Below are 19,496 nucleotides of genomic sequence, written 5' to 3' on the forward strand. Positions count from 1 at the left end.
TGACCACCAGAAGAAACTGCGCGTGCGCAACCAGGAGGAGCTAGAGGTGGAGACTATGGAAATGATTTCGTGGAACTCATTATAATAAAGACCGCCTTTTCGGGGAGAAGTTATGAATATGTATAGGTATCCTTGGAATTGTAATGAATATGTAACATTTTACTACATAAATACAAGGTGAACTACCGAGGGGTCACGCACAATTTTGGAGGGACTACCCCCCGTGCTGCCCAGCGCTGCAATAAAGGTGTGCCTGCTTCTTAATACTACATTGGTGTTAAGAGGTTTTATTGCCGATTTCTGTGACAATTCCACAGCCCACAAGGACCCTCCTGCGAGAGGAATACAGCAGAGGAGGCCAAGCTAAAGGATGCACAGAAACCTCATTGCTCCTTCAGACTCCTACAAAACAGACCAAAACCGTGCATCTACAAAAGTGTTCAAGGACTATTTGTTTAGTTACTTAGTTTTGCTCCAACCAAGGTTCACAGTACCTAACACACTATCGCTCATTCAGAAAGCTGATGACAGAAGACTTAAAATCCTAGAACTTTAGAACCATGCAACAACAGAGAGTTGGGAGTTTTCACTGGTTTTGTTCTGGGAAGGAATAAGGAAAAGGGGAGCAAGAGGAAGAAGAAGACAGCCAAGCTCAAATGGAAAAAACGGTACTTTTAAATAAGGTTTGTTAGCCAGAGACTTGAGAACTGTGATTGGAAGGCTATGCATCCATGCTTTAGATTTCATATGGAGCCAAACCCGTGAATGTCAGAATTCGTATGTTATTTGTACCTGGAGAACTCCACATGAACCTTACCAGTTTAATTACCCATTTTCCCACAATCAAAATATACATACCATGTATTCTTGTACATATAAGCCTACAATCCATTGTAGAAAGGGGAAACAACACCTTAACAGCTGTTTTATCACTTAAATGACCAGGCTTAGATTACTGGGAACTGGGAGCTAGAGCACTTGGAGGCCCACTCTTCAGCCGTGTATCAAAATAAAAAAAACTCGTATTTTGTTCAAATCCGCCCTCATCCTTTCTTACTTCGCCACCAAAAATACTTCAGGAGCATTTATTAGCCCAAAGTCATTCAGTTACAACAGAGCCCTAAAAAACTTTGTAAGTCATGTTTTGCACTTCTTTCAAATTTGCAATTTGCTCCAGAACATAAGAATCAACAATGTGCGTTCAACGATAGTATATTTAAAAACTGTGGGAAGAGGAGCATGTGCTGAGGTACAATGCACAGCGCAAGCAGCTATCCAAAAGCAAGTAATCCACAGATGTCATCTAAAGGCATGACAAACAAGGACCAAAAAGGTTTCAATTCACCTTAAAAAAAATTCACCCTTTTGAAAAGAACCCTACATTGACTTAAGACTTTTTTCTCCAAATGTTTCCGTATTTTTCAAATACGGATGATCTATTCATGTGTCGTTTAAAAAGCTCCCTTAGTTCTGTTCATTCAGTTCCATTCTTAGTTGAAGCAGAAGCTTTCAATTTAAATATATAGCACAAACTCAAAACAATATATAATTACTAAGGAATTATACTGCAAGTCACTGCAGACTGAATATCTTTCTCCAAAACACTGAAGTTCATCCAGATAGATAAATGAAGAGATACTACCTTGTTACAAAAATCTACTCAAAAAACCCAAAAGACAACACTATCTAAAAAGTATGTGAACACACTATTTAACTGTAAAGTTTATTTACATTTTGCAGTGCTGAATGCCAACACATGCAGTAACAAACAACTGAACTAAATACAAATTTTTTAAAAAGTCTTTTACAATTAACAACTGGGAAGAACAGATATCAATAGAAAAGGCAATTTTTGTACAAGTTAAAAGACATGTCTTAGACGCACTATAAAAAACTTCATTACAAATTTCTCAATACTAGCAAGCTAACAAAACACTAGCTATTAGAAATAACAAAAAGTGCTAGAAGACTCCAAACCGATAGTTTTTCTTTCTTCTCCTGAAAATGTTTAATTGCTTAAAAAGTCAGTGCATTCAACATGCTGATTATTATTCTACCACTTAACTGGGTTTTCAAGCTTTCTTTCACAAAATTTTCTTTTTGGATATACTATGTGTACAAAACCATTTTAAAATATAACGCACCATGCTTCTGCCAGAAGTACTATATTATCACTGACACAGTGAGCTAATGACGGGGGCAAGAAGCATGATTTCACTAGCACTCAAATGCCACACACCAGGTTACAAAGAAGAGGGGGAGAGAACATGGGAGCAGCAACCAGCTAGAAAAGAAGAAATGATGGCCAAAGCCATCCATAAGACACACAAAGCAACAGCACAAGCCTTGCCAGACCCTACATTTACAAGGGGACTTGATCACATAATCAGCAGCAGAGCTGATGTAGATCAAAGACTTACAATGATGGACCAATGTACTCCACTGAAATCTGTACTCTGACTTCAGATTTACAAGATGACAAAACCTTGCCACAATATTTAGCACTGCTAATCACCCAGTACCATGCCATTGCCATTATCAACAACAGGTCCCACTGCATGCTGCCCAGAGACAGGGAGAACCGCTGGAGACCCAGTAATAATATACTGTATTACCTGTATACTGTATATACTATATACCACCCACACCCACGTTGGGGATCTGCAGGTCTTGGGGAGGAAACAGATAAAGGAGAGAATCCCTCTGCAGTGAAGGTGATAATGAAAAGAGAGACGGTGTCCCAGCAGCACCAGGCATTGCAATCTCCATGGCACCTTTGTGTAGCAGACAGAGAGGGCAGGGGCAGGCTGGGGTGGGGGGAGACTCATTCTAATCCAAACACGGTTCCATGAACTCATACAGATCCTCTGCACAAACCATTTAGCATATTACTTAGTTGTATCAGCATCAGAGATTCAAACAGCATGGCTTACCACACAACTAGATAATTCATTCTCTAGGCTAAAGGTGTAAAAGCTCCAGCTGGCTTGCTCCTGAAGTCAACCTCCCTCGGGAGCAAGCTAAAAGCATTGCTCTTTGGCCACAGCCTCCTGCCCAGAAACTACTCCTCTCTCCTCAGCTCCCTGCAAGGCACGCTCTCTGTCTTGGGGCTTCTGTCCTATGGAAATTTTGTTCCCCGGTTTACAATCTCAGCAACTTGGCCACTCCAGGACAATGGATACCTGAAGTTTAGATCTGCCATTATTTCTTGAGCACATACCGATTATAGTGCCAAGTTTCCTGAAGTCAGAAACAAATCTCTGAAAAGCACCACCAGCAAGAACACAAACACATGAAGATTCCCACTTCCCAGCTGAGAGTCAGTGTATAATACCTATTTAACACCTGTTAGCAGAACATGAACCTGGAGCCTCCCTTTACTATCAGCAGTGCCCCCGTGCATAGCGGCAGAGGACTCTGGCACACAGCCCCACAGCCCTGCAGCTGTACTGATGGCTGACCTTCTCCATGCACAGTAAATGTTACTATTACAAACACTTCTGAACTGACTGTGGCCATTTGCAAATACTGTCTGCCTCTTGCAATTCATTCAGCTCTACACCTACAGTCTTCCATAAAGCACAGGTGACGAGGTTTAATAAATCTGTTGTTTGTGAAGTGCCAAAAACCAGATATTTAAAATGTTCCTTATGTGCTCCAGTACTTTGCCAAAATAAAGCAATCTCCTCTAAAACTTGGCAATCTCAGCTTGGATAAGCAGTTGTTTGCCGCTCTGACAGAGCCTCTCAGACTTTGTGTTAGACTTTATTAAAGAAATTGTCTTGTCTGCAATATGTTCATCCAACCAACTATCCTTTATCTATTTTTCCTGGCAAGACAGCAGCTGGAAAGAAGGCAATTAACATGAAAAAAATGAATAGGAATAAGGAATGTGGTTTGCACATTCAGGAGTTCTCTGGAAAGCATGATTCAAAGGGATTTAGCAACGGTAACAGACCAGTCAAAGAGACTACAGCTTCTCCATGCTAGTAGTTCATACCATAAGGACCATCTAATCTTCTAGCCTTTAGCTGCATAAAAGAGCAGAATAATCAATAATCAATTCCTGTGTCACTCATCTTTCCCACCTTACTGTCAGCTATTCTTCCTCAGCTTTGACTTCTGGATTACCTGGCTTACCTCCTAACAGGGAAGGAATCTTGAAAAACAAGGATGCAATTAAATGTCTGAATAGAGCTTGGGGTAAAAGAGCAAGAATCAGACTACTAGCACTATAACAGCGAGAAAACAGCTCTAACAGCTTCATCAGAATAAAAAAAAAAACCTGAAGGAATTGGTGCATGTGAAGCCAGCATTGAATGGATTCAGTCAAGGGCTTGTAGAAGGCGGCAGCACAGCGAATACATTATCCTGCTAGAAAGTTCAGAATATTTTAACATTATTTCTTTTTTTTCAGCCAGACTACTTATTCCTGGATGTCATTTCTTATAAAATTCTAATTTTCCTGAATGCACATTTTTATTTTTTCAATGATTTTTTTTAAGCTTCATTTCACAGAATCACAGAATCAACCAGGTTGGAAGAGACCTCAGGGATCATCGAGTCCAACCGTTGCCCTGACACCACCCTGTCAACTAGACCATGGCACTAAGTGCCATGTCCAGTCTTTTCTTAAACACATCCAGAGATGGTGACTCCACCACCTCCCTGGGCAGCCCATTCCAATGTCTAATAACCCTTTCCGAAGAGAAATTTGTTTGGCTAATTAGCTGAACTTTAACTGCATAGAAGCAGCATTGCATCTTGACCCTCAAACATGTAATTGTGAATATAAGATTTTATTTTTTACTTAAGTTGTTGAACTATTGTTCCATCTGTCTTTGAAGAAAGGGAAGACAACTAAAAGCCCTCAAGACTTGAGAGTCTTCAAATTGCTGTAGCTTAATTTTTATATTAATGCCATCTTTGCAGAACAATAACAGAATGAACAACAGCAAAGCATTAATACTGAAGAGAAGCAGGTTATGAACACAGTCAGCCTCTGATTCTTTGCAGAAGATAATTCTAAACTCCCCAAAAGATGAAGGCATGTTCTCTCATTCATACACATTCTCAAAAGATATTTACTGTATGACAGGTACATCAAAGGACAGTTCTGTCTCCGTCCCTACAGCCTTCCACACACATCAGCCTCTCCACCCCACAAAGCAGGCACTAACTCACTTAGTTGGCACTTTCAGTACAAGTCTACTACACTTCAGCTACAAAGCTGCCTCCTCAGCTGAAGTATGGAGCCAGTGCCTTTTCCAACCTTTTGAAGTCAAACTAAGGCAGGCTCTGTTAGGCTCAATATCGCATATACCAGGAAGCTGGCACGTAACTGGGTTACATGTGCATTTTTAATGGCAATTTATATGGTGTTTTCCTCAAACATGTCAACTGTGCCTGCATACAAGAATTGGGTTGGTTTTGTTTTGTTTTTAAACTTTTAGGAGGGATTTGCTTTCACAATAGCAATGGTATTAGGCCATCTCACTAGTAGACCATTACAATATCCCGATTACAACAGGAGAGCTCCAAAACACAAATCACAAATTGTTTGTAACTGCTGAAACGTGAGATTTCTACCAGTATTTCAAAACTTTAAACAAGCTTCAACTTAGTAAACATTAACATGTGTGCGCTTATATGCACTTAAGGATTCAACACATGTATACAGAATTCCAAGTATTTGTTACATCAAGGAAAACCATTAAGAAGGAATAAGCATCTTCCACCAGGTTATGTTTACACAAAGAGACATTAAGAAACTTTTCATAGGGACATTTGAATGCCCATTCAACCCACCATTTGTGACCAGATGCACTTAGAATGACCTCCCTTCCTCCATCCCTCTCATTGTTTAAGGAACAGAAACTCAAAACAGCTTCAGTTGTCCAACTACCAATTAGCTACAGCATTTAGTGCCCAGATGACAAAACGCATTTTCAGGTCAAGAGAAAGTGTTACGGTTGTACAGTTGAATACTCTCCAAAACCCAAGTGACCCAGGTCCCGAACCTTCTGCCTGCTGTTTTAATACTCTTATTTAAAATGTCAAAATACAAACCAGATCAATAGAAAATCCAATCAGAAAAGCACAAGTTTCAGATTTGCATGTATCTTACATAAAAAGGATTTTAACTCCAAAATCCCCCTCTTAGCATTTAAATAGGCAATCTTATTCCAAAACTACCAGGAATCTTATTAGTGTCACAGATCCACTGTCACAGTTAATTCAGTTGTGTTTTTTTTTTTTAATCTGAGAAAAGTAACGGAGTACTTATCACAAATGGAAAAACTCTGGTGGTTACAGATGTTCAGAGAAAGAGTTCACAGATCAGAATGTTCAAACATAAACATTATACTGGAAAAACTGAAAGTTTGGAGACCATCTGGTAAGAATCTTTATAACCACATTTTTACTTTTAAAGTACATAGAGCTGAAATAAGTAACCCTTGTGATATCTTCCAAGACAATACCTATTTTAAGAAAAATTACATTATACAGCACTAAACATGTAAAGGCTTACAATTTTTTCTAGGATAAACAGAAGGTTAATTTATGCATACAGGCACTGTGTTATGGCTCTAAATCTATAAAACTGAATTTTCTTTAATAAGCTAAGCAACATTTGACCAGGTGTCTGTTCTTAAAGCAATGAACCTATCTTGAAGCGCATTTCTAGACCTGAAGTTTATTACAAGAATGTTTCCAGTAACCAGGAGCACACGATACTGTAATTGCACACCCCGGAATGTAATACCACACTTAAAAAATGGTTATTTTAATGATTACGCTAATGAGTTCTGAACTTACAACCTATGTGCATACAGTTTCATAATTACACAGCTTGAAATCCTCATCAGCAAATCCAAATGCTCCTGAAATCCAAATCATTTTATGATCTTGAATAATGCATGGCACCTCTGCAGCAAGAAATTAAAACAAATTTCATAAAAATGCAAAGCTTCATAATCTGTATTCCAAAAGAAACTGCATTACTGAAATAAAGTGTTGCTTAGTAAGGACTAATGATGGTGATTTTTTTTCCCTTCCCTCTGGTACTCACAGTTCAGATCCCACTTCAAAAATAAACAGACTAACTCCTATCAAAATATCCTTTTATATATATATGGTGGCGCACAGCATACCCTACTACACAAGAGTGAAATCAGACATCTGTTTCCTAAGCAAGCATTGGCTCAAAATGGCATAAAACCTTTTCTTCCTGAAAAGTGTGAAAACATTTTTTTAAAATAGGCTACAGCTTGACTGGCTTGCATACTCTTTCACCAATAGCAAAATAGCAAAAACAAAACTCCAGCTTAGTTCATCAAAGGACCAGCAAATCAAGGTCTATAGATGTTCCATAAGAATGCTCCCCCCATCCCCAATGCCTTTTTTTGTTTCTTTGTTTTTAAACTACAGGTAAAGCCCAGATAAACTCAACAGAGGTTTTTAGCAAGCATTGGCACTATGCTTTTGAACAAGTTAAAAAGCCCATGACTCAAGATGAGGGGAAAAGCCATCATCACAGTCAATCCAAAAGGACAGATAATCCATTTTGCTCTAGGATTTTCTTGTGTCTCACATCTCTTCTCCATATTTTAAGGTGCTAGAAGAGATAAAGGTAATTTTTAAAATATGCCATTTCTAATATTTCCCTTCCTTGTAGACGCATGATGCATAGCTAATTATCAGACACCTAAAGAATACTTACACTGGGACTCCCTTGATAAAACGGAAGTTACATGGAGGTTTTATTCACAGTAGTGTTTCGTCTTTATCTCTTCATCACCCAGAACTAGCTAAGAATACTTAAGTAAACAAATACTGTCAGCAGTAACAATTTCATATCCCAATAACTTTGACTATGGGAAATTACAACTGAAACCTATTACAAATTGTTTATACAAGGGAGAAACAGAATACTCTGAATCTAACAGATAAGAACACTATCATTCCTTTGGAGGCTGCAATCATGTTATTCAGAATAAAAGTTAAATCCATTTTAATTTTTACCAACCTGGGGTTTGAAAGAAGAATGAATTATTAGTTATCCTTTTTGTTAATCAAATTTTAAGATTTCCACTCATCTGTACGATCTCATTAGTGAATCCACAAAATATGAGTGCAAAACCAGCAGCAGTATGGAAGAGTCACAGAGACAAATACCTACACATATTCTGGCAGAGATAGTAACCACAGACTGAAAACAATACTTAGAAAAAAAAAAAAAACCAAAAACCAACATTAAAACCAAATCAAAGAACAACAGCCCTTACATACCAGTTTTGACAGACTTCTGCAACTTCATTTTTCCCAACTTGAACATACCAGGCTTTTGATCTACTAATCCCTATTTTGCCTCATTAGCAATGAAGACCTAAACATAAGAACTGGCTGCCTCTGGACAAAGGTGCTCTCAAACAAGGCATTCAAACCTACGGAAGTGTAACCAAGACTCTGCCAGAAGCACTAAGTATCAAAAGTTTAAAGCATGTATTTGCTGCAACCAGTTTAACAGTTAGCAAAAGTACATATGTTAAAACAGTAACTTGGCCATGGTATCAATCAACTAAATGTCAAAACATCGTGTGTCATAAAAACACGCTAGTCCAGAGCGACATTCAGCACCTTATAGGAAAAAAAGCTATAATTATTTTTTTTTCCTTGATGAATGCCTCCTTTGGTGCAGATTTTATGAAAGATACAGAGCATCCGAGTTATAATACAACAATTTGGACTATCCTGTGTCCATTGCACACTTAAAATGTTACCTCCACATTATAAGAAGTTAACATCATTAACTTGCCTTTGTTTTGCTACCAGACTTCTCTCTCGTACTTATTCTTTATACTGAAAAGATTTTTTTTAAAAAAAAAAAACAAAAAACAACAAAACACTTGTAGAGCAATCTACATAAAAAAACACTGCGGCACATACTTCAATAGGTAAAAAACTAAGTCTTATATATCTTGCTTTGTTTTTCCTAAACAAGTGTAATATACTGTTGTACAACAAACTGAAGAAGGAAAAACCCCATTCGGCATTCCAGTTATCAGAAAGTTACAAAACCCTAGGGAGAATACTAGAAAGCTCAATTACACAGAAGTCCAGAGTTTGAATCACATTTCTCTAACTTAAGAATGTATTACTTGCATGGACCATATATTTGAGAATCAAAGCATATGACAAAAAGATCCGTAAAGCGTGACATTTTCAGGCTCTGCTGACCCATTGGAAGGTAATTTAAACAAGTTGGCATCAAGGCCTCTGCCACTGATTCGCAGGGGAAGTTTTTAAAGCAGCAACGCTGTAACTCCCTGTTAAAGAAATTCCCTCAGAATTCCACAACATTACTTTAGCTGTGATTTCCTTCTCCATTTTATGAGGAAATTGATGATTGGGAGGAACAGAAACTGGTCAAAAGTAGAATTACTTCAATATAACTTAATTTAAATAAACATTGCACATTAGAGTGTGCCATCACTTTCACAGCCAGAATAACAACCCTGAAGGTCTACCAAACCTAGATCAGAAAATACGTTTGTGTAAGCGCTATATCCAGCCAGCCAGCACTTCCCGTGACTAAACCTGCTTGGAAACAATGGAAAAGGTCAGAATTCGTTGACAGAAGACATTCCTGTCGGGTACTTGGAGAGGACATTTCCTTGGTGCCATTACATCAATCTGGAAGTTTATATCTGCTTCTGAATCCAACTGTTTTTGTCGTTTTGCTGAAACAACTGCTCCAAACCAGCCTCACACTCACAACAGGGTCACTGAAACTAAAAATACTTGCAAACACCTCTGCCTGAAGTAACATTTGAGAGAGTTACTTTGTGTCCTCTACAAAAACAACCGCAGCTTCTGATCAGCTTCTGATCAGGAGCATGCATGTGCCCCATAACCATTTCAAACAGCCAGCAGATGATTTCTCTACCATTTGGAGACCTTCCAGGAGACATGTTTTCTCAATACTGCACTCCTGCTGGTAGTGAACTGAGAAGGAAGAATTCACTGATTTTGCTATTTAATATTTTACTAAATGCTTAGCTAAAATAAGTATGTGAACTACACTTAATTCATACAATTTACTTGATATCATCATTAGAAACACTTAAATGACAGTTACAGTCCCTACAAATCTTGAAACAATGCCACTGTTTCAGCATTGCATGGATGTTGCTGATGTTTTTTCCTTCAAAAGCTTCTGCTGCTGTTAAAAAAACACAAGTCATCTATACTTAACAAAGGAGATATCCAAGCAAAAACTATTTCTAAGACCATATAGGCACCCTGCTATTTCAGTATCAGTGCAATGCCCATCACAATCACATACCCCTTTTTTCCTTCCACTCTTAAAAAACCCACAAAACACCCCCACCATATACTGCTAACAAACAAGCCTCTGGAAAGGTTAAACCTACACCGCCTTCCAGGATGACAAGCCTAGACCTTTTGCCAGAAGCACTGACCAGGAAATAGTATCTTTATATAAATGTTCAACAGCTTTGTTTGCCAAATTTTAGATACTGCAATACTGCCCTTGCAAGCACAGTCTTACAAAAAAAAAAAAAAAACCCAGCACCCTGACAGCAGACCATCATACCCTACTTCAGAAGGGCTCTGCTGGTAAAAGCATACCACGAAGCATGTTTTGCCTGTATTTGATCCTATCAAAATACAATCACATAGGCTAGAGAGAAACTGTATTTTCCTTGTAGGCTTTTATATGTATCCAGAGAACTGAATTCTTGTGATCTAGGAAGTTATTAAGAGTTTGAACTTTTCCTATAAGCTAAGCAAGTTTTAACTTAGTAACATAGTGCTTCATTACATCTTTTAAGTCTCCCCAGGTGTTTGTGAGTATTTGAAAACATGACTCTCTATAAAAATTAGAGGGAAATCTAGATAGGTATGTTAAGTTTACGCATTTAAGACATGTGTCAAGCACAGGCTCAATGTACACAATGATACTGAGGGAAATGTTTTGTAGTCATCTTTTGCACAGCACAGAAATTTTCTTAGGGCATTTTCTTCCTCAAGAAAAAAAAAGTCATTTCAATCGATAAAAGCCCTGTTAAGAACAGCATACAAAGGGGACTCCATTTATAGCTTCAACACATTAAAAGCAGACAATTTAAATAGGATGTTTTTCTTCAAGTAACAAAATTTGGGTTTTTTAATTAATTAGATGCATCATTCATAGTAATAGGCACACAAACCACTTGCTAGATAACTCATTGAAAACGAACTATTTTAAAACTATTCAACACTAGCTTTGCGATCCAGTTCAGGCCATAGGTTATGGCTGAGGCAGCTGCAGCAAGAGGGACTCTCGCCATAAAGAATTTCCAAAGAATTTTCACATGACACATGTTACCAAGCACATATAATACTAATTTAGACCTGTTTTATATGCAAATAGAACAAGCCACCCTCTCCAACATGCATAACTGTGCAGTTGACAGCAATTAATGTCATCCACTGCACTGCCTATTTGCTGAATTTTGATTAATTTTGAGTTCAAGAGGATACCATGAAGTTAACATAAGTAGAGCTCAAAAACACTGCCAAAAATGTGCATTATGCATCCCAGCACCATCATTTCACAATGTGGGAAACTGACCACTTATTCCATGCTTTCTGTTCCCTCTCAATTATTTACTGACCACTTCTTACCTCGTGAGTAGCTGCGCCTCCTTAACAGTCTATTGTTAAGAACTGTCAAAAGCTTTTGCAATTTCAAATAAATTATATCTGATTGCTCTCTCTGACTCACTGTTTTGTTGCCACAGTGAAAGAATTTCAATAGATTAGCAAGCACATTTTCCTTTGAAGAAACTGTGCTAATTTACTGCTATCAAAGTACGATCTAGAGCAGATTAACCCTTAAAAACCTATCAGCTAGTTTCCTCTGTCACTAAAGAAGAGCTTGATGGTCAGCAATGCCAAACATACCTTTGGTTAAAGGCACTGAGGTTAAGTGCAACACTTATTTTTATATAGAGTGACTGATTTCATGGGAGACTGCATTACTGGCTTGGATGCACAGGAAAGGATGACAAGGACAAGGGAGCAACAAAGCTGTCGCCTATTCATTTATCACACATACAGATAATCATAACCAAAGAGAATCAATGCATAGATAAATGTACCAAAAATTCTTTCATCTATTTAGGAACTTTAAACACCAAATTAGATATCAGATCAATTTGATCTGAATATCTCCTCCCCTTTTTGCAAAGTTTAAAGATTCCCCTAGCCAATATTCTCAGTGTGGAATAGCACTGGCAAAGGCTCAAAGGCTAACAGGCCACAATAAAACTATTAAAAATATTTGTAAGCCTTTTAATACGGCTGGTTCTTTGTTATCAGATCACACCAAGCCTTATAAGTTGGTAGTACAGACAGCTCCTTACACATGCTGCGAAGGGGCTGTGGCCCAATTCCCCTCTCAAGTGAAAGAATTCTCTGACCTCTCAACCAGCATTCCCCTTACATGATTACATGAGTCTCCCCTAGCGTAATCAGAAAACCTCATTTGTCACTGCAGCTGCTGCTGTTCAGCAAGTCTTACTCATCCCTGTTTCACCAAGGCCTTCTGAAGAAGAGAAGATGGCAGTGATGCATCACATGTAATTGAGACATCACAGGAAGAGAAATTGAGAAGTTCGCTGTATTCCTGAACAACCCCAGACCACTTTCATGAGTAAGATCCCGGTTTTCCAGTGTTTTTTTCTCAGGCAGCCTCAGAACTACAAAGTCCCACCTAGCACTGTTATAACCCAAGATGCTTAAACCTACAGCTGTGTGTGAACTAGAAACTCCATCAGCAACACATACGCAACCAGTGACACCCACCAATAAAGTATAGCAAAGGCTTTGGCAACCAGTTAAAAACTGGATAGTACATCAAATATTCTGCAAACTACAGCCCATATTTGCATAAGTGTTCCTTTATCAGAACTTCAAATAGAGTAAATCCTGGATGGACGCGTTCATTTTTATTAACTGATGAGAACAGTAACACATTTCCCTTTGATGCAACCAGTAATGCATTTCCCTTTGATGCACTATCTCGTTTTATGACATCTTATGTTCATGGTCTTAACCGCTACATACAACTGTCAGTCCTCAGAACTCAGTCTTTAGTCTCTAAACACTACTGGAAAAAAAGTCTTAGGATGTTTTAAGTACACTTTCAGTAAACATGGACAAGCAAGAAATACAAGTCTGATAAAACACATACCAAACAGAGGTCCATTGTTTTTCAGAATTCCCACACAAACCACCATAAAATGACACTGAAGTATGCCTTAGACAATTTTCTAAGGTACTGAGAAACAGCATCCCATTAATCATAAGCAAAACGTTGCACTTTGTATTAAGTCATTGAACAATCAACAGCACACAAAACTAGCATTTCTGTTTGCAATATTCAAAATTATTTTTGAAGTCACCAAGCATATGGCACTGTAAATAGACAAAGCTATTCGTCTGAAAGTACAGGCAGATCCCATATTTGGACCTTCAGTTTCAAATAACTAGATATATTTTTTTCCTCTGATTTTATGAAGAAGAAAGAAAAAAAAAACAGCAAAGTAATATAAATTATACTCCTCCTCCTCCTCTATGCTAAAATAAGTCACCAATTAGTTTCCCAAAACTAAATTTTCCTGATAATTACAAAAACACTAAAAGGGGATTCTTTGCAGCTACTAATTCTCTACCCAGAAAGGACATTTATCTTATTTGAATTGAAAGTTAGAGACTCATAGCTTTTAAAATTAATAACTGGCCTGCTTAGACTTTCAGTAGCAAATCACAGGAACTCCTCCTGAAATTTAACACAGTTGAGGCAGCTGTTCTTGTCATCGCAGGATTTGTCCGTTTATTTTGTCACACATATTCAACCATGACATTTGAATTATTCCCAGAAACTTAATTCTAAGCAACGGAAGAGATTATAAAAGATATTTTAAGTGGCATAAAAAAAGATGTCTTGCAAAACTCACATTCCTTCACCGCTCTGTTTTCATACACCAATAAAAAGAAACACAGAACTGCTTGAAAAGGTTAAGTCCTAAATCAACTGCTAGGCTCCCCTGATTATCTTCAGTGCTTTGGTCATGCTTTCCTCACACACACACACCCCCCGCCCCAGTTCTACTCCAGAAACAGAGCGCTATAGCACCTCTGGGCAGATGTGTTTAATTTAAGAATATTTACACCCACTTCACCTGCCAGATGTCCAAGAAATGAGGAAGCAGCATTAATTATTTGAAAAGACATAGCAAAGAGCAGAAGTAGTATTTTCATCTCAGCTCTACCTTATCTTTGTCTTCCACAACATCTGCCAGCACATCATCTGGGTCCAGGATTCCTCCATCTGTATATTCCAGGTGGTGTATATTTACCCTGGAAGCTGGATCCTGTAAGACAGACACAACACTTCTTAACCTAACCTCATATAGTTTTAGTGCCATCGGACAAACCAGCTTTGTATCCCATCTGCTTCTCACTCATTTCCCTCTTTAATGGTGAGGTAGAAGCTTGGAGCCACTACCTGAAACTGAGAGAGAATGAAAACTACAGACACTTAACAAGACACTATGCAAAAGATCTTTAAAATGTACATTTCCATTGCCTTATCATTCTTTACTTAAGTTAAATAGTTTAAAAAAAATTATAAACTTTTTTCTTTTTACAATAGTTTATAGTTGGAATATTTGGGTTATCAGCCCACACACATAAATATATATATGTATGTGTGGACATGCACCACTCCTCCACTCCTTACAGTTTCGGGGGCGGGGGGGGGGGGGGGGGGGGGGGGGGGACACACGACAGGGGGGGGTGTATGTATATTTATATATATAAAAACACCCATCATTTCTTTCTCTGAGGAAGTAGGTCAGGCTCTTGTGTCGAAAAAACAAACAAACGGAATAAATAAATTCCAGTTTATTTTCACAAATAAATGCTCTCAAATTCCAATGCAACTTTGTGCACCATATTATCAGGGATCATGTTAGCTCTCCAAAACTGCTTTCCTCATATATTAACTACTTCACTGCGGTAACTGGGAGCTTAGACAGCGTTCCACCGACCCTGAAGCCAAAAGGCTCAGAGTGCACTGCTCAACAGCAAATTCTCCTTGACATGAAACACAAATCAGGGAGTCTGTAACCACTGCTGCCAAACCTGCGTACAGGTAACTTCCAAGGGGGACAGGCTAAGTGGTAGTTATATTTGAATTGCCTTAGTTAACATTTGAACATTTATCCCATTAGGGCCAGCTATTGTGGTTCAACAAGCACACTGCAGCTCATCAAGTCATAGGCAACATGTTTGAGTACTCTATGGTATCAGCATTGATAAATGTTGAACTGGCACATCTTCTACAGCACATTGAAGAAAGGAAAACACGCTTAGTTAAGATGGCAAAGCATATTTGAGTCCTCCATGAAATATTATGGAAACTGGCCAGAATATGCTGAAATTAAGGGTCAAGAAGCTGGCATTCACACACATAGCTTTGAAAAAGGTTTCAGAAATGGACAAAGAAGAGCACTGCTGATGTGAAATACATAATCCCAATGATTCCATTTACGCTACAGGTATATCTCCAATCCCTTCTTCCTTATCAGGTCTAACAGATCACAGTTCTCAGAAGCAAAGTAAAGCACAACAGACACACTATATAGACTAGCAAGTTCCTTATCTCTAGTTTGGATACCCCCCATGTAATGAAGTCCCTGAGAAGTAGGGATATTCCACTCCGCATTTATTTATGGGCATTCTATAACTTTGGCCATCAAGTGATGCAGACAGCAGATAAATTAGGATAATTCCGTCATAGGTACAGATGTGGATCAATTGCATTAGACCTCTTTTTTATTGTATCATCAACAGACAGCAGTCAAAAATAAACCATAAAACCTCACACCACAACAATCCGAGCACTACCAACAGGTCAGCCCATCATGCCACTATCAACTTTGCTGATGAACCCTAAACAAAATGTTTTTCCTATTCTGGCCCATCTAGCTTCCACAGTTCAATTTCATTCTTCAACTGACATGTACTTGTTTGGGCTGGGACAGAGTTAGTTTTCTTCATAATAGCTTGCACAGTGCTATGGTTTGGATTTGTGACCATAACAGTGCTGGTAACACAGGGATGGCTTGGCTGAGCAATGCTTGCACAGCATCAAAGCCTTCCCCATTTCTCACACTGCCCCTACAGCAAGTAGGCTGGGGGTGCACAAGAAGCTGGGAGGGGGCACAGCCGGGACCGCTGACCCCAGCTGACCAAAGGGACATGCCATACCATATGACACTGTGCTCAGCAATAAAGGCTGGGGAAAAGGAGGAGGAAGCGGGGGGGAGAGCAGAGCTGTGTACACAGCTTTTGTTTTGCCTGTTAAACTGCCTTTATCTCAGCCCATGAGTTTTCTCACTCATACCCTTATGATTCTCCTCCCCAGCCCACTGGGCGAGGAGTGCGCAAGCAGCTGCGTGGGCCTTAGCTGCCTTAGGTTAACCCACAGCCTTTTTACCCCCTTGCATTTGTTTGAGGGTTAAGTATATCTAAGGTACAGTATGGCTGAATGACAGCCACCCCAATTAAGCACATAGAAGTATCTCTACTTGTAACATGTCTGTTTAGCCTTTAATTTACCTCTAACTGCAGTTATTTCATTTTGCACTGAAACCACCCATCTGTGAAATAACAAATGTTTGTTCATTCTAGGTATCAGGTGTTCAAAATTACAAAATTGAAGAAAATCAATTAACATGTTTTTGTCTCTGCAAAGTGATGAAGTGTAGACAACTATTACACCTCAAAGATCTATTTTAAAGCCCATGATTTAAGTATTTCTACCATAACCACGAAATTCTAAGATGAAAAGGCAGAGAAGAAACGTACCTCTATGCAACAAGCAAGCATGTTAACTTAGATCAAACAATTTACCTAATGTAGAAACCTTGTGAAAATGTCACTTGACCCTACCAATAAACTTACAAAATATGATTCTCTCAAACTGGAGTGCATCAGTAGCTACAGATGTTCCTCCTGAAACTTTTGACTAACGCAATCACAAAAGGTTTCCATAGTTAGTAACACTAAAACAGCATACTCAGAAACCACTCCTCTTAATTAGACAAACTTCTGCAGCTACCATTTTTGTCCGAAGATATACAAAACCTGCTATACATATTATTCCGTTTAAGTGTCTGGTAGACAGAATACAGCTAATGTGAAAAAATAAACAGCTGATTAGAATGTTTTGCTTTCAATTTCCACTTCTATTTGTGATTCAGCAGCCGCACCAACCCAGATGTGTCATTGAAAAAGAAACAAAGAAAGAAAGGAGTATAAAAGCTCTATTGTCCCAACAGAATGCAGCAAGTAAGCTCAAGACACACAGCCACCCTAAACTACATTAAGCTTAACAAATTCCTAACCATCCTTTTACTTTGGACCACCGCAAATAGAGTAATTAAACGGTTTTGTTAGTGGTCATATCAAGAGAAAGTAGTCTCTAAATCAAGCTGAAAGAACAATTCTTTGGAGCAAGTGCAGTCAATGGTAGATTCTTTAAAAGAAAGGAATAGCAATTCACACTGAAATACAAGAACTAAAACAGAACAGTATTCACATAGTTTCCTTGGCAGCAAAATACTTCTTGACAGCTGAGGTACTGCTGCCCACACACACACTGACTCAGGTACACACAGTGTGAAGCCACTATGGCCACCTGATCTCAAGGACTCCCCAATTACAGTAACCACCAGAGACTACAAGCCCGAACACTTCCTGTTTCACAAACAAATGTGAAACTGGCTTCTCCTAACTTAACCAGACCTTCATCCCTGGAAGTTAAAAAAACAGCTGGGGAGCAGGGGGGAGAGATGCTTTTTATAGACTTGGTTGACGAAGTACATAGTAACTACCGCTAGACAGCCTAGGTGGAGGAAATTCCCGCTGCACAGTCACAGAAGTAACACAGGTCCATCTGACCAGCAAAAATCACTCACCCACTCCAAAGAGATTTCAAAGTCAGAGAACATTCTCTGTTCTTTGGATGAACTCCAAACACTGCCATGCACAGGATACAAAGTGTCTATATATAAAAAAAACCCCACAAACTAAAATCTATGTAGCAATTTCTTCTGTGCTTCTTTACTCCCACCAAGAGTCCAGACAGCTTCGATAAATAAAAGACCAATATTTTAGCTAACTCGCCATATAAAACAAGCCATTAACTACCAGCAGATGTAAGAGCTGAATATCTTAAGTCCCAAATAGCATTTCGTCCACATGATGAATAGGGGATGGACAGTAACAGGAGGAAAAATGAATGTGCATGCATATGCATGCACACACACGTTTTACACATTATTTAGAGCTCAAAACGAGTAGAACAGGTCTGAAAAATAACTGTGGTATATCCAGGATAGAATCATCATAGGAGAAATCGAAACCTTCCTGAGAAAGGGATGGTCTTACTTTAAGTTTCTTATGTTTTAGAAAGATACAACAGTCACAAAGAGCATCAAGAACACTTGGGGTTTCCATGCATTCTAAAACCACTAGGCAGGAGACTGCATTTCCAAAGTAGCAGAGCAACTTTGTAAAGTATGTCACTGGAGTTCTTGCAAAACAGACAGCTTTTCTGTTTCTACAGTATTTTCTGAAAGGTCTGAAAGGAAAGTCAGAACCCAGTAACACCAGTAACAGCGGTGATAGGCTGTTGCAGTGTTACATATGTGAAGGGTTATTCCAAGCTTGCATATGCTTGCTTCCATGAAATAACACCTCTTACCTGTTGAAAGCAGAAGATGCTGGATTTTTAAATTTGTAAACAACACAGGGTAAGATTACGCTTACCCCATTTTTGCTGAGGGAAGGGATTGATTAAGAACGTATTTACTGAGAAAGCACTTGGTGAGAAAACTACCAAATATAAAGCAAAAAAGTGTAAAAACTGTATTCTAAATGCTAGGACTTTTTTTTTTTTTTTAACTGAGAGGATCTAGTTTTCTAGTTTGAGATTAAAATCCCCTTCTAATGAGTGACAGTGTCTAGAATGATTCCTCCCAGCATCTTCTTGGCCATCATCACTAGAAGTTCACATGCTGAAGAAGAAAGAATTAGTTTTGAAAAACAAAAGAATGAGTCTCTCGTAAAAATAAAACACTATCAGCAGCCTAGAAGCTCTGGGCAGCATTCAACTATGGTTACTGTCTACCTGTGCTCCTAAATGCTCCCCTGTTGGCAGGGTCATTGAGGAGAAAACACATCTACAGGTCTTCTTCAAAACAGTTCCAAAAAATCCTAACAGCACAAGTGGTAAGAAGCTCTCTTACAGCACGGCATACAACCATACAACGCTTACACAGAAGTTCAGCTGAGGTATACAACAGAAACATCTAAATATGTAAAGAAAAAGTATGAATAAGTTACCTGGTGTAATA

General features: G+C 38.6%; 1 protein-coding gene across 5 annotated transcripts in view; it reads right to left on the minus strand.

The window, feature by feature from the left end:
- The window catches only part of PARD3B (par-3 family cell polarity regulator beta), a 429,076-nt gene that overhangs the window by 387,932 nt on the left and 21,648 nt on the right, over positions 1 to 19,496 (minus strand). For 4 of the 5 annotated variants that reach the window (XR_011048762.1, XM_068407691.1, XM_068407692.1 and 1 more), the window contains exon 2: positions 14,343 to 14,444. The exons of the other annotated variant lie outside the window; for it this stretch is intronic. Coding sequence is in view for 3 of the 4 variants with exons in the window: in XM_068407691.1 (XP_068263792.1) it covers positions 14,343 to 14,444 (102 nt within the window). In the remaining variant the exon portion in view is untranslated. The remainder of the gene's footprint in view (positions 1 to 14,342; positions 14,445 to 19,496) is intronic. 5 annotated transcript variants of the gene reach the window in all.

Source organism: Nyctibius grandis, chromosome 9, assembly GCF_013368605.1.
Source record: "Nyctibius grandis isolate bNycGra1 chromosome 9, bNycGra1.pri, whole genome shotgun sequence".
In the NCBI taxonomy this organism is placed as follows: Eukaryota; Metazoa; Chordata; class Aves; order Nyctibiiformes; family Nyctibiidae; genus Nyctibius; species Nyctibius grandis.